This window comes from Wyeomyia smithii, chromosome 3 (assembly GCF_029784165.1).
Source record: "Wyeomyia smithii strain HCP4-BCI-WySm-NY-G18 chromosome 3, ASM2978416v1, whole genome shotgun sequence".
Classification (NCBI taxonomy): domain Eukaryota; kingdom Metazoa; phylum Arthropoda; class Insecta; order Diptera; family Culicidae; genus Wyeomyia; species Wyeomyia smithii.
In genome coordinates this window covers 158,055,606-158,070,605 of record NC_073696.1, presented here as the reverse complement: position 1 = coordinate 158,070,605, position 15,000 = coordinate 158,055,606, and the positions used below count along the sequence as shown (strand labels likewise).

General features: G+C 39.1%; 1 protein-coding gene and 1 pseudogene across 1 annotated transcript; one reads left to right on the top strand and one right to left on the bottom strand.

Moving 5' to 3' along the window:
• LOC129728757 (probable cyclin-dependent serine/threonine-protein kinase DDB_G0292550) overlaps positions 1-4,807 on the top strand; it is a 7,709-nt pseudogene extending 2,902 nt beyond the window's left edge.
• A 5,238-nt stretch (positions 4,808-10,045) lies between these two features.
• On the bottom strand, positions 10,046-13,431 carry LOC129728756 (uncharacterized). The gene is made up of 3 exons (XM_055687209.1): positions 13,098-13,431; positions 12,310-12,865; positions 10,046-11,315 (listed from the first exon to the last, which is right to left on the bottom strand). Exons 1-3 carry the CDS (start codon positions 13,429-13,431, stop codon positions 10,046-10,048), a joined length of 2,160 nt encoding a protein of 719 aa, XP_055543184.1.
• Positions 13,432-15,000: the final 1,569 nt, after the last annotated feature.

The following is a 15,000-nucleotide window of genomic DNA, read 5'->3' as shown; positions in this document are numbered from 1 at the left end:
GTTGATGAAACAAACTCTGGATTAGTGAAATTTTCTGACATTGTGGACTGGATTTTTGAAACTTTCAATGTACCCGATCCAATTAAAATTTTTCTTACAGCATTCCTCCCAACAGTTAGATCATTTTTGAAGCAGTTGACTGCCCAATGGCCTCTCCTTGCAGCGATTGTATCCTTCGATGCCTAATTCAACTGCGTATATGAAGGATTCTATCTCTGTCTTACAGTGGAATTGTAGAAGTATTTTACCAAAAATTGATTCGTTTAAAGTTTTGATAAATAAAAACAAATGCGATGCATTTTCCCTTTGTGAAACTTGGCTTACTTCAAATATTGATCTCAACTTCCATGATTTTAATATTATTCGCCTTGATCGAGACACCCCATATGGAGGAGTACTTTTAGGGATTAAAAAGCGCTATTCTTTCTATCGTATTAACCTCCCCTCGATTCCAGGCATCGAAGTTGTCGCATGTCAAATGACAATACAAGGTAAAGAGCTTTGTATTGCCTCAATATATATCCCCCCCAGAGCACAGGTTGGGCAACGGCTGCTCTTTGATTTAATAGAACTTCTTCCCTCGCCACGTTTGATTTTGGGAGACTTCAACTCTCATGGCGTGGCTTGGGGTTCCCCATACAATGATAACCGCTCCTCTTTAATCTATAACCTTTGCGATGACTTCGACATGACTATTTTAAACAACGGTGAAATGACACGTATCCCGAAACCTCCAGCGCGCCCAAGCGCTTTGGATCTATCCTTATGTTCGACGTCGCTACGGTTGGATTGCACATGGAAGGTAATCCTCGATCCTCACGGTAGCGACCATCTGCCTATTCTTATTTCAATTACTAACGGGTCAACTCGCATGCGACCAATTGACATTCCGTATGACCTCACACGAAATGTCGATTGGAAGTTATACGAGGAAATGATTTCAAAAGCGGTCGAGTCGATTCAACATCATTCACCACTTGAAGAATACAACCTCCTCGCGGGCTTGATTCTCGACGCCGCGTTGCAAGCCCAAACGAAGAAATATCCCGGCGTAACGATCAAAGAACGGCCTCCCACTCCGTGGTGGGACCAAGAGTGCTCCGATGTCTACACGCAAAGATCCGACGCGTTTAAGGCCTACCAGACGGGAGGTATACCTGGCGACTATTTACGGTATTCGGAGCTTGATACCAAGCTTAAAAGCTTGGCTAAAGCAAAGAAACGTGGATATTGGCGTCGGTTCGTGAACGAGACGTCGAGGGAGACATCGATGAGCACTCTTTGGAACACAGCCCGAAGAATGCGGAATCGCGTAACGGTCAACGAAAGCGAGGAGTCTTCAAGTAGGTGGATATTTGATTTTGCCAGGAAAGTATGTCCGGACTCTGTTCCTGAGCAAAATATTGTTCGCGATGCGTCTCCGGGCCACGACGCGATAGAATCACCTTTTACGATGGCAGAACTTTCAGTTGCCCTCCTGTCCTGTAACAATAACGCGCCTGGGTTAGATAGAATCAAATTCAACTTGTTGAAGAATCTACCCGGCAATGCCAAGAGGCGCTTGTTGAACTTGTTCAATAAGTTCCTGGAGCAAAACATTGTACCGCAGGATTGGAGGCAAGTGAAGGTGATCGCCATCCAAAAACCAGGGAAACCAGCTTCTAATCACAACTCTTATAGGCCGATTGCAATGCTATCCTGTATCCGGAAATTGATGGAAAAAATGATACTCCGTCGTTTAGACCACTGGGTCGAATCAAATGGTCTACTATCAGAAACTCAATTTGGCTTCCGCCGTGCCAAAGGGACGAATGATTGTCTTGCGTTGCTTTCAACAGATATTCAGCTGGCGTATGCTCGTAAAGAACAAATGGCGTCTGCGTTCTTGGACATTAAGGGGGCTTTTGATTCCGTTTCTATTGACATTCTTTCGGGTAAACTTCACCGACAAGGATTTTCTCCAATTTTGAACAATTTTTTGCACAATTTGTTGTCCGAAAAGCACATGCATTTTACGCACGGCGATTTGGCAACTTTTCGCATTAGCTACATGGGTCTTCCCCAGGGCTCATGTTTAAGCCCCCTTCTTTACAACTTTTATGTAAATGACATCGACGAATGTCTGGCAAATTCATGCACGATAAGACAACTTGCAGACGACAGTGTAATCTCTGTTACAGGAGCCAAAGCTGCCGATTTGCAAGGACCATTGCAAGATACCTTGGACAATTTGTCTGCTTGGGCTTTACAGCTAGGTATCGAATTCTCTCCGGAGAAGACTGAGATAGTAGTTTTTTCTAGGAAGCATGAACCTGCTCAGCTTCAAACACAATTAATGGGTAAAACGATTTCTCAGGTTTTGGTACACAAATATCTTGGTGTCTGGTTCGACTCTAAAGGCACCTGGGGTTGTCACGTGAGGTATCTGATGAAAAAATGTCAACAAAGAGTGAATTTTCTTCGTACAATAACCGGACAATGGTGGGGAGCCCATCCAGGAGACCTTATAAGGCTTTACCAAACAACGATATTGTCTGTTATTGAATACGGGTGTTTCTGCTTCCGCTCCGCAGCAAACACACATTTGATCAAACTGGAGCGAATACAATATCGTTGTTTGCGTATCGCCTTAGGTTGCATGCAGTCGACCCATACGATGAGTTTGGAGGTTTTAGCTGGAGTACTACCATTGAAAAACCGCTTCTGGAGCCTGTCTTCTCGTATTCTAATCAAATGTGAGGTCTTGAACCGTCCCGTGATTGAAAATTTTGAAAGGTTAATCGAACTTAATTCTCAAACCCGTTTTATGACATTGTATTTCAATCACATGTCCCAAAATATTAACCCTTCTTCGAATATTCCAAATCGTGTCGACTTATCAAATACTTCTGATTCTACTGTGTTTTTCGATACATCCATGATAGAAGAGACTCGTGGAATCCCGGATCATTTACGCGTGCAGCAGATCCCTAAAATTTTTTCCAATAAATATCGAAACATCAACTGCGACAATATGTACTACACTGACGGATCACTTCTTGATGGGTCCACTGGCTTCGGTATCTTCAATAACAATTTAACCGTCTCCCATAAGCTCGATAATCCTGCTTCTGTTTACGTCGCAGAATTAGCTGCAATTCAGTACACCCTAGGGATTATCGAAAAAATGCCCACGGACCATTATTTCATCTTTACGGACAGTCTCAGTTCCATTGAGGCTCTCCGATCGATGAAAGATGTTAAGCACTCTCCGTATTTCCTGGGGAAAATACGGGAACATCTGAGTGCTTTATCCGAAAAATCTACTCAGATTACCTTAGCGTGGGTCCCTTCTCACTGCTCGATACCGGGTAATGAGAAAGCGGACTCTTTGGCTAAGGTGGGCGCAACAAACGGTGATATTTATGAAAGACCAATTGCCTTTAATGAATTTTTCGCACTTGTACGTCAGAATACGATCATCAGTTGGCAAAATGCTTGGACCAGAGGGGAATTGGGAAGGTGGTTACATTCCATAATCCCCAAAGTATCGACGAACCCGTGGTTCAAGGGGTTGGATGTAGGTCGGGATTTCATTTGCGTGATGTCCCGGCTTATGTCCAATCACTATAGATTTGACGCGCTCCTCCGTCGTGTTGGGCTCGGGGAAAGTGGTATCTGTGCCTGTGGTGAAGGTTATCACGACATAGAGCATGTGGTTCGGTCATGCCCTGTACACCGTGACGCCAGGTCTAAATTAATAGCTTTCCTGCAGGCCGAGGGTAGACAGCCGGCTGTTCCTGTTCGTGATGTCTTGGCGAGCCGTGACCTATCCTACATGTCCCTTATATACGTTTTCCTGAAATCCATCCACGCCCCAGTCTAGTCCCGTTCCCCTCCGTCTACACCCAACAAAACGACAAGAACACGTTTGAACCTTAAGCACAAAACCAGCAACCAGACCCCGCACAACAGAACCAGGACCCAAGGACTACGAGCCTCTGTCCCAACTCACGACATCGTGGCTCAGCAGAACGAATCCATACATGCCATTCGACGATTATCAGACGACCATTGAACAACAAAACACTGATTGGAAATCCCATGCTAGTTTTAAGTTAGACTTAATTTCAGCTCGTAGTCGGCAGCGAGGATAAAAAATTTGCTTTAGTTTTAAGTCATCAGATATAATTGGCGCCGTTAAACATTAAATTGTATTTGTGCCGTGTCAAATAAATGTTATGTTATGTGAAAAAAAAAAAATAATAATAATAATTATAATAATAATAATAATAATAATAATAATAATAATAATAATAATAATAATAATAATAATAATAATAATAATAATAATAATAATAATTATAATAATAATAATAATAATAATAATAATAATAATAATAATAATAATAATAATAATAATAATAATAATAATAATAATAATAATAATAATAATAATAATAATAATAATAATAATTATAATAATAATTATAATAATAATAAAAATAATAATAATTATAATAATAATATAAATAATAATAATAAAAATAACAATAATAATAATATTAATTATAATAATAATAATAATAATAATAATAATAATAATAATAATAATAATAATAATAATAATAATAATAATAATAATAATAATAATAATAATAATAATAATAATAATAATAATAATAATAATAATAATAATAATAATGATAATAATAATAATAATAATAATAATAATAATAATAATAATAATAATAATAATAATAATAATAATAATAATAATAATAATAATAATAATAATAATAATAATAATAATAAAAATAATAATAATAATAATAATAATAATAATAATAATAATAATAATAATAATAATAATAATAATAATAATAATAAAAATAATAATAATAATAATAATAATAATAATAATAATAATAATAATAATAATAATAATAATAATAATAATAATAATAATAATAATAATAATAAGAATAATAGTAATAATAATAATAATAATAATAATAATAATAATAATAATAATAATAATAATAATTATAATAATCATAATAATAATAATCATAATAATAATAATAATAATAATAATAATAATAATAATAATAATAATAATAATAATAATAATAATAATAATAATAATAATAATAATAATAATAATAATAATAATAATAATAATAATAATAATAATGATAATAATAATAATAATAATAATAATAATAATAACAATAATAATAATAATAATAATAATAATAATAATAATAATAATAATAATAATAATAATAATAATAATAATACTAATAATAATAATAATAATAATAATAATAATAATAATAATAATAATAATAATAATAATAATATTTTTTTTTTGTTGAGGGGTTTTTAACTGCTAAGCAGTCATTCAACCCATAAACCGTTTATTACCTTTAATATATACATTTAATTTTTTTTTTCTTCATTTCTCTTCTAATTTTTTTTTCTTCTTTTTTCATTGATGAACTATGACGTTCTTGCACTGTTTTTCATTGAAAAAGGCTTCTTTTGATTTCATCGCCGCTTACACTTTGTTATACAGATTACAGTCTTTCATGTATTTGATCACTTTTTCTTCTGTTGCGCTGTCATTATTAAGGGCTCTTCTAAGCGTCATTCCATCCATCTCATGTTTTCGCCTTGCGTCATCATACCTTCTGCAGTCTAAGAGAATGTGTTGGATGTCGAGTATAGTTCCACAGCATTCGCATGTTGGTGGTTCTGTTTTTTTCTAGGAGAAAGCTGTGGGTCAGTCTCGTGTGTCCGATCCTGAGTCGAGCCAGGACACGTTGGTCGCCAGGGTTGTCACGATCTTTCCATTTTTCAGTTTCAAATTTGATTCGTCGTAGTTTAGTATCGCGCATAGAATTGAATGATGATTGATGATGATGATGGTCCCACCTCATACCCCTACATCGGTTTGAGCTGGTCGATTTATCTAAGTAAGATATTATATAGAGTCATACAATGTAACCAGTTGACAAACAAATAACGGACTGGTTATAAATACAGACATAGTAACCCTTCAAAAGAATACCAATAATTTGAAAATAAATAAAAAATAAACGATTTTTCAATAACATTCATCCAAGGCTCATCCAGAACGTTTCCAACCCGAGAATTATCTGGACTTGGTTAGGAATTGAACCTAACATTTAATAGTGTTAACTAATCAGAATTGGTTCTGGATAACGATCCAGAACTACGAGAGAGATCCTATGATACTATAATCCCCGATAACGAGCTCTACAGTCCACAGGCAAACCCAAGCCTTTTCAGTTTTTTTCTCCGAACCCTTTTTTTAAATCGTAAAAGCAAATAAATTAAGAAAATGAAGGTGACAGCAACCCAAAAAGCAACTTATCAACCCGTTATGCTTTTTGTTTCAATTTCAGGGGTTTAAACCTGATGTACTCAATATCCAGATTGTCTATGTCAGTCTACGCGCGCGTGGCTCAAACATGTGTAGCCGACTCATTTTTTTTAACTCTAATATTAATTATTATATAACTATATTCAAACAAAAATCCATCATCATCAATGAACATAATAACTTGATGTACCCAATAAATTAGAAAAAAAGTTTAAATTTTACAATCTTCGTCATTAATTTACAAAAAATTCTATATAATCTGTCTACAAGACAGACTTTATGTGTGAAATACAAAGCCTTTTAAACTCCGCCATTGTTGCTGAACGTTTTACTTGTCTTGGCATCGAATTGAAAAAGTTTATTCCTTTGTACAACAGAGAGTTCTGTGATCTTCCGAATAAAAAATGTGGTGTTCTAGCATCATCCGCGTTTCTAGTGTTGTACCTATGAAAATCACTTCCTCTATCAATTCGATCACACAAATAGCGAGGCAGCATATTATTCAAAATCTTATATAGAAACACCATTGTCAAAAAATATACTCTTTGCTTCACAGAAAGCCATTGCAATGCGTCCAGCATAAAACTCGAGGAAGTGTATCTATTACATCTTAATATTAATCGCATTACTTTATTTTGTAAGCGCTGCAGTCTCAACATTTGTGTATTGTTTGCAAGAAATATTATGGATGAACAAAAATCTATATGTGGTGAAATGCTTGACTTATAAAGACTAATTTTACTACTAACAGTCAATTCATTTTTCAAACGGCACAAAATACCGTATTTTTTCGCCATTTTCTTGATGACATTATCTATGTGAGACTTGAAAGTTAATTTGTCATCACTAATAACTCCAAGATACTTTAATTCATTTACGCGATCAATCGTCTCACCATCAATTACAATGTTTACGTCTGGTCTGGAGTTGGCAGAAGAAATAATCAAGTACTGTGTTTTACTAATATTCAATTTAAGCTGTTTAAACTTTAACCAATTCGCCAGATAATGTAAATCTTGATTCAAAAGTGCAACAATATCGTTTGGATTTTTCGCTGCAATGAACAGAACAGTGTCATCGGCAAATAAATTTATATCGCAAAACCGTAAAACTCGCTTCATGTCATTAATATAAATTATGAACAAAATGGGCCCCAAAACACTTCCTTGCGGTACACCAAGTGTATTAGCAATGGAATCCGATTCAAAATCATTGAAACGAGTCTTCTGAGTTCTAGCACACAAATAGCTTTCAAACCATTTATATGCTGTCCCTACGATACCAAAGCGCTCCAATGTTTGCAACAATAAGGGCCTAGAAATTGTTTCAAAAGCGCGTTTCAGATCCAAAAATACAGCAAGAATAGTTTCTTTAGCCTCGATTTTTTCTTTCCATTTTGCTAACACCAGATTCAATGCAGACTCACAAGAGTGCCCCTCTCGATAACCTGATTGCTCTGGAATTAGCAAATCATTACGATTTAAATAATCCATCAGCTGGCCTTTTACAAGTTCTAATATTTTCTCTAATGTGTGCAACATGTTAATGGGACGGAACTCTTCGGCTTTATCCGTCCCAGTAATTTTGGGGATAGGAACCACAAGTGATTCCTTCCAAACTTTAGGCACGTGCCCTGTTTGCAGTGATTCATTAATAAGGTCCAGCAGATCGTGTCCAATGACATGAAAGCAATCTTGTATTACTTTTGCGTTGACATTGTCGATACCAGCCGATCTCTCCAAATAAAAACAAATATCTTTCAACTCTGCAAAAGTAATAGGATGAAAACCATCAAAGCTACAGTTATTATTGATCGGCTGTATTATCTCGTCCGGCTCATTGACCAAATCAATGCTATGATTTATCGATTGAACACTGTTAACGTAATAATTGTTAAATTTATTTACTATTACTCGCGCCGATTGTTCTTCTAAGCCATTAAAAGTTATGGATTGCGGGCTACAATCTTTACTTTTCATTAGTTTCTTCAAAATTTTCCATAACTGTTTGCTGTTATTTTGATGTTGATCAATCTTCCGCTGTATATATTCACACCGAGCCTTTTTCAAGGCACGTGAATACATGTTACGCGCCGCGGTGTACCTATACCAATCATCGTTACTGTTACTTCTGTAAAACTGCTTGTACCTTTTATCTCTTTTTCGTTTTAAACGCAGAAGATCTAAAGTGTACCAGCTGTTTGCATTATGCAAGTTTACATGTTTTTCTAAAACTAAACTATTGGTACATTCTTTCAGCGTGTTGGTAAGAACAGCTGCTTTATTGTCCAAATCACCAGTTACTGGTTGAAAATCCAAGCTTCTCGAAACAAGTTGAGACACTGCTTGTTTCGAATATCTGTTCCAGCACTTTATCTTTACTTTATCATCACGGTTTTGGTCATTCTCAATAAAAACAAAAATTGTCTCATGATCTGTAATTTTGTAATCGGCCTCTATAAAGGAATGAACATTATCAAAATTTGAAAACACGTGATCTATTAATGTACGAGATTGTCTGGAAATTCTTGTATATTGACAAACAGTTTGTCGCAAATTGAAAAAATCTGCTAATTGCTTTAATTGATTCGAATTTGGTTCATTAAGCCAATTAATATTAAAGTCACCAGCGATAACGTTTAATTTATTTAAATCTACAAAACTCTCCCACCAGTTATCTAAAATTTCCAAAAAACGCTGGTCACTTGAACTGGGGGAATGGTATACAATTCCGAAATTTCCCATCGTCATGCCTCTTTCAACTGATATACCCAGGAACCAATTGTTTTCAACACATTCGTTTAACCGAGTGTTGAATTTAACAGATTCCTTGGCGTAAATAGCAACCCCTCCAGTATGTCTGGAGTGTGAAAGACAAAAAGCAACGTTGTAACCCGGTATGTTATATTGATCGAATGCATCAGCTTCTACTATATGAGTTTCAGCCGGCAATACTAACATCGGACGTGTTGTTTCCACAAAATGCCGCAATGCGGCATAATTTGTAGATAAACCAGCAATATTTAGATAAACTATCTCTCGCTTCCTCTCACATTGCATTTGCTTCAGCTGCTATTTACTTAACAACATGTTGCTTTTTCTTTTTTCAAACAGTCTCCGATATACCGGACACTGCGTGCTAAATGCTGGATGTTTTACGTCCAAGTTCAAATGAAATTCTTTCTTAGATTTTAAACAATTTACGCAGTTAAAATCAGTCGATGAGCATTCCGATGTCTTATGTAGTCCGCTACACTTGGAGCATGTTTCAGGATTAACACACTCTGTGCTTTTATGACCAAATTCTCCACATTTAAAGCAACGTAAAACATTGACGGCCTCTTGAATCGAACACCTATCCCACCCAATGTTTACTTTACCAGCAGTCATCAAGTGGTTAAAAGTGTCCTTATCAACTTCAATAATAGTGTTATACTTATTATATTTGAAGCTTGAATTTACAAATTGAGCAATAACTTTGACTTCATTGATACCGAGGTCTTCATTTTGACTTTTTAACAAGTCAATAAAGACTTCGGGGGAATATTGATCACTCATTCCCACAATTTTCAACTTAGGTTTAGCGGTTGTAGGAATAACAGCATTATATTTTTCACCTAAATTGCTTTCAATGTCCTTTTTCACGACTTCAATGTTAGTCAATGTTTGCATTCCCACTTGACCCCGCTAAGAAGCTAAGCATAGAGAACCACTGGCTGTTCCAGTGTTGTCGAATTGTGCGTTCAATTTCTCTTGTTGCATCGTCTGCTGGGATCGATAGTGGTAGTGGTTCGCTGTTTCTTGCTTCACCAGCTAATCGGTCTGCTTCAATATTGTCGTAGACTCCAGCGTGACCCGGGATCCAGCAAAATTCAATCGGTTTATTTTGTGCTAATCTTTCTATTTTCTGAATCCACGGGTGCGTTGATTTGCCAGCTTCAAGTGCCGACAGACAGCTCGCAGAGTCAGATAGAACTACTATACGATTTGTACCAGTATGCTGTGTCAGTGCCATTGTGATGGCATAGGCCTCTGCCGAAAAAACACTGTACTGTGGAGGAAGGCTAGCTGAGAGCATCAGATCGTTGCCAAAAAGTCCTGCACCTACTGTCTCGCTGCACTTTGAACCATCCGTGTAAAGGGCCGTATATCGTTGGAAACAATTTGACAGCAGCTCTTGTACTAGGGGACGTACTGTACTGGAAGAGCCTCCAGCTCTTATTCTTCGCTTGATGTCCCACACAACAGATGGGGGAGGGGTATTCCATGCACGGGTATTTAATCTCTCTCGCAGACATATCGTTAGGATTGTTTCCCCGGTCGTATCTAGCAGTTGTTCTCTAGCTCGCTCAACTAAAGGTAGATCTGTATTTCTGGAGTCCTTCTCTAGAATGCGTATTGCGGTTCGAACTGTGCTTTGCAACACAAGCAGGTTGAATGGTAAAGTACCTGCTTCTGCCAAAATTGAATGAATAGGACTGGTAACAAATGCCCTCGACGCGAGTCTTATCATGCGATTGTATACTGGCGCTAGTGTCTGTATTGCAGTTTGGTTACCTCTTGTTATTAGGCCCACACCATAGAGAAGCCTGGATGTGACGATAGCTGATCCAATTTTCAGCAGCGAGATACGGTGTCCACGGTTAAGTTTTGCTCCGAGAATTTTCAGGATTCTAAGCCTTAGATCGCACATCTTTTTAGTAAGCCTACAGTGTGTACTGAATCTGAAGCTTCGATCTAACATAACGCCAAGAATTTTAAGCACGTTTGTTTTTGGTATAGGTACTCGCTCAATGGTGATATCGCTGACGGGTTCTCTTCGCACATTTGGACTTCCGTAGAAGGTGCTGGATTTGGCTGCAGAGATTGTGAAGCCGACACTTTTCGCCCATTTATCGACGGCTTTCACAGCTGCTTGCAACTTCCTGTATAGTGGCTGGTCTTTATGCGCTTTCACCACGTAGTGGTTCGCTGTTTCTTGCTTCACCAGCTAATCGGTCTGCTTCAATATTGCCGTAGACTCCAGCGTGACCCGGGATCCAGCAAAATTCAATCGGTTTATTCTGTGCTAATCTTTCTATTTTCTGAATCCACGGGTGCGTTGATTTGCCAGCTTCAAGTGCCGACAGACAGCTCGCAGAGTCAGATAGAACTACTATACGATTTGTACCAGTATGCTGTGTCAGTGCCATTGTGATGGCATAGGCCTCTGCCGAAAAAACACTGTACTGTGGAGGAAGGCTAGCTGAGAGCATCAGATCGTTGCCAAAAAGTCCTGCACCTACTGTCTCGCTGCACTTTGAACCATCCGTGTAAAGGGCCGTATATCGTTGGAAACAATTTGACAGCAGCTCTTGTACTAGGGGACGTACTGTACTGGAAGAGCCTCCAGCTCTTATTCTTCGCTTGATGTCCCACACAACAGATGGGGGAGGGGTATTCCATGCACGGGTATTTAATCTCTCTCGCAGACATATCGTTGGGATTGTTTCCCCGGTCGTATCTAGCAGTTGTTCTCTAGCTCGCTCAACTTAAGGTAGATCTGTATTTCTGGAGTCCTTCTCTAGGATGCGTATTGCGGTTCGAACTGTGCTTTGCAACACAAGCAGGTTGAATGGTAAAGTACCTGCTTCTGCCAAAATTGAATGAATAGGACTGGTAACAAATGCCCCCGACGCGAGTCTTATCATGCGATTGTATACTGGCGCTATTGTCTGTATTGCAGTTTGGTTACCTCTTGTTATTAGGCCCACACCATAGAGAAGCCTGGATGTGACGATAGCTGATCCAATTTTCAGCAGCGAGATACGGTGTCCACGGTTAAGTTTTGCTCCGAGAATTTTCAGGATTCTAAGCCTTAGATCGCACATCTTTTTAGTAAGCCTACAGTGTGTACTGAATCTGAAGCTTCGATCTAACATAACGCCAAGAATTTTCAGCACGTTTGTTTTTGGTATAGGTACTCGCTCAATGGTGATATCGCTGACGGGTTCTCTTCGCACATTTGGACTTCCGTAGAAGGTGCTGGATTTGGCTGCAGAGATTGTGAAGCCGACACTTTTCGCCCATTTATCGACGGCTTTCACAGCTGCTTGCAACTTCCTGTATAATGGCTGGTCTTTATGCGCTTTCACCACGAGCAGGATATCGTCTGCGTACAAGAGAACAGTGACCCCAGAAGGTATTACTCGGAAGACGGGTTGCATAGCAACGAGAAACAGCGTAACAGATAACACCGAGCCCTGGGGAACTCCATTTTCTAGGTTATGTACACGGGACAGCTGTCCTTCTACGGTTACTTGGAATGACCTTTGAGATAAAAAGCTTCGCATCATATTCAGCATTCGTCCTCGGATCCGCCATTTTTCCAGCGTACGCAGGATGCCGTATCGCCATGTGGTGTCATAGGCTTTGGATAGGTCTAGAGATGCCATCAGACAGTGTTCATCGTTGTTTGGCAGTGATCTCTCCAGCTCTGCAAAGTATGTATCTGTGCCGCATCCGGCACGGAATGCGTGTTGTCGCCTATCGAGGCGATTTTTTTTTTTCGAGTTCTGTGTTTAAACGACGATTCACCATTCGCTCAAATATTTTTGCCAAGCAGCTTGTCAGCGTAATAGGTCGGAAAGCTGCGGGACCCGAGTCATGCGTGTTCGGTTTTGGGATGGGTACGATAGTGCCGGTCCGCCAGCTAATAGGAAACTCACTATTTCGCCACACTCTGTTTAAGAGCTCCAGCAAAGCTGATTTAACGGAGGACGGGAGTCGCTGAATCATGGGATACCCGATGTTGTCAGGGCCGGTCGACATACTACGCCCTTTGTCGAGTGCCCACAAAAGTTCGGTTAGTGAGAAGTCGCTGTTATACAAGTCCTCCGTGTCATTAGATGTTTCGATGTGGTTTTTCTCCGCCTTTTCTTTTATTTTTCGAAAGGAAAGGGAATACGATGAGGTAGCAGACCTCTCCTCGTAGTGCTGCGCTAATTCTCCCGCTATCGTTGTTGGATCGTCGGTGAAGCCAGTTCCTAATTCCATTACCATTTTTCGGTTATAGCGTTTGCCACGCAGTGCATTTGTTTTTTGCCACAGTTCAGAAGAAGTACTATTTGGTGCAATCTTCTCGATGAGTCCCTCCCATGACGTTTGTTTAGCTTGTAGAATCGCTTTTCTCGGTATTGCTCGTGCCTCCTGGCATTCTTTTAGTGCTTCCGCTTTTCTTGGATCGGAGTTTTCTAATCGCCGTAGCGCACGTAGTGTTTTTCTTCTCCGTTTAATCACTGTCTCTATTTCAGGGCACCACCAAGGCACGGATTTTGGCCCGCTCTTTCCGCTTATACGTGGAATACACGCTGTAGCCGCTGCAATTATTCTCTGGGTAAACGACTTTACATCGATTTCCTCACCGGGGCGGATGGAGTTGGCAGTCAGATGTTCATACAACTACCAGTTTGCATTGTCGTATTGCCATTTACGCCGTTTTGTGTATGATTGCGACCAATTGGTTGTTGAAACTGTAATCGGAAAATGGTCACTATTGTGCGTATCCGGAAGTACACGCCAATCGAATTTCGAGGCTATTGATTCGGAGCAGATGGTTAGATCAATCGCAGACGTGGATCCAGTGACTGGATCAATACGTGTGTGTGTGCCATTATTCAGCACGATGAGGCTTCTAGACAGCGTTTCTTCGGCTAACCATCGACCAAGTGCATTAGATGTGTTTGAACCCCACGCGAGATGGTGTGCGTTGAAGTCACCTAGTAACAAAATGGGATCGGTTAACTGTTCGAGCAGACTGTTTATCGCAGTGCTGCAGTCTTGCTGGCTCGGGGGGATGTATACAGATACTACAGTGACAGGTACTGGTAAAAAGACACGTACAGCGATGATTTGTAATTCACAGTCAGTTGCGAGCCTCTCGAAAGGTACTCCATCTCGAATCGAAAGACCAACTCCATGTTGCCAGTGGTTGCGACAGCCTGTTTTCAGTAGCAGCGTGTAGCGATATGTTGTGTGTAGTATGACGACGACTGTAGTGTTGGCATTTTCCGTACTGTGTGTGTGTTGTTGTTGAGTGGCGTGTTTGTGTGCGATATGTTGCGAGGAAGTTCTGTAGTTAGGCTGTTCGTTCCAATGCCGACCGCACAGGGGGATTCTCTATCAACGGGTTGGGGTGAGACGTCCCGGACAGATCCTCCAGCCTGGTGCGCTCCTATTTCTGAGAGTTGAGGAGGTACTACACTTTCCCACCCTCCAAGTCGAGTATTTCGGTTATTCGTTTCGCTGGTGTAGTTGGTGATGGTGATCGTTGAACGGTCAGAGGAGAGAAGATCGTCGAATGTGCTGGCTAGGGGGCGTTTCGTCGATCTCACATTCGTCACTTAGTTCCACTTCATCAGCGCTTTTTGTTTCTTCTGCTGTGTTCGTTTTCTTTAAAGGCGGGCTTTGTCGGTCGGGAGAAATATCTATATGTACGTTTTCGCTGTTCGTATTACGTTTTTATTTTTTGCTGGCTTCACCACGCTTCGGTCTTAGCGATGACGGGGATCGGTTTCTAAGCTGTATGTTAGTTGCTGTTATTTGTGTCGCTCGCAAGTTTCTTGGTGGTTG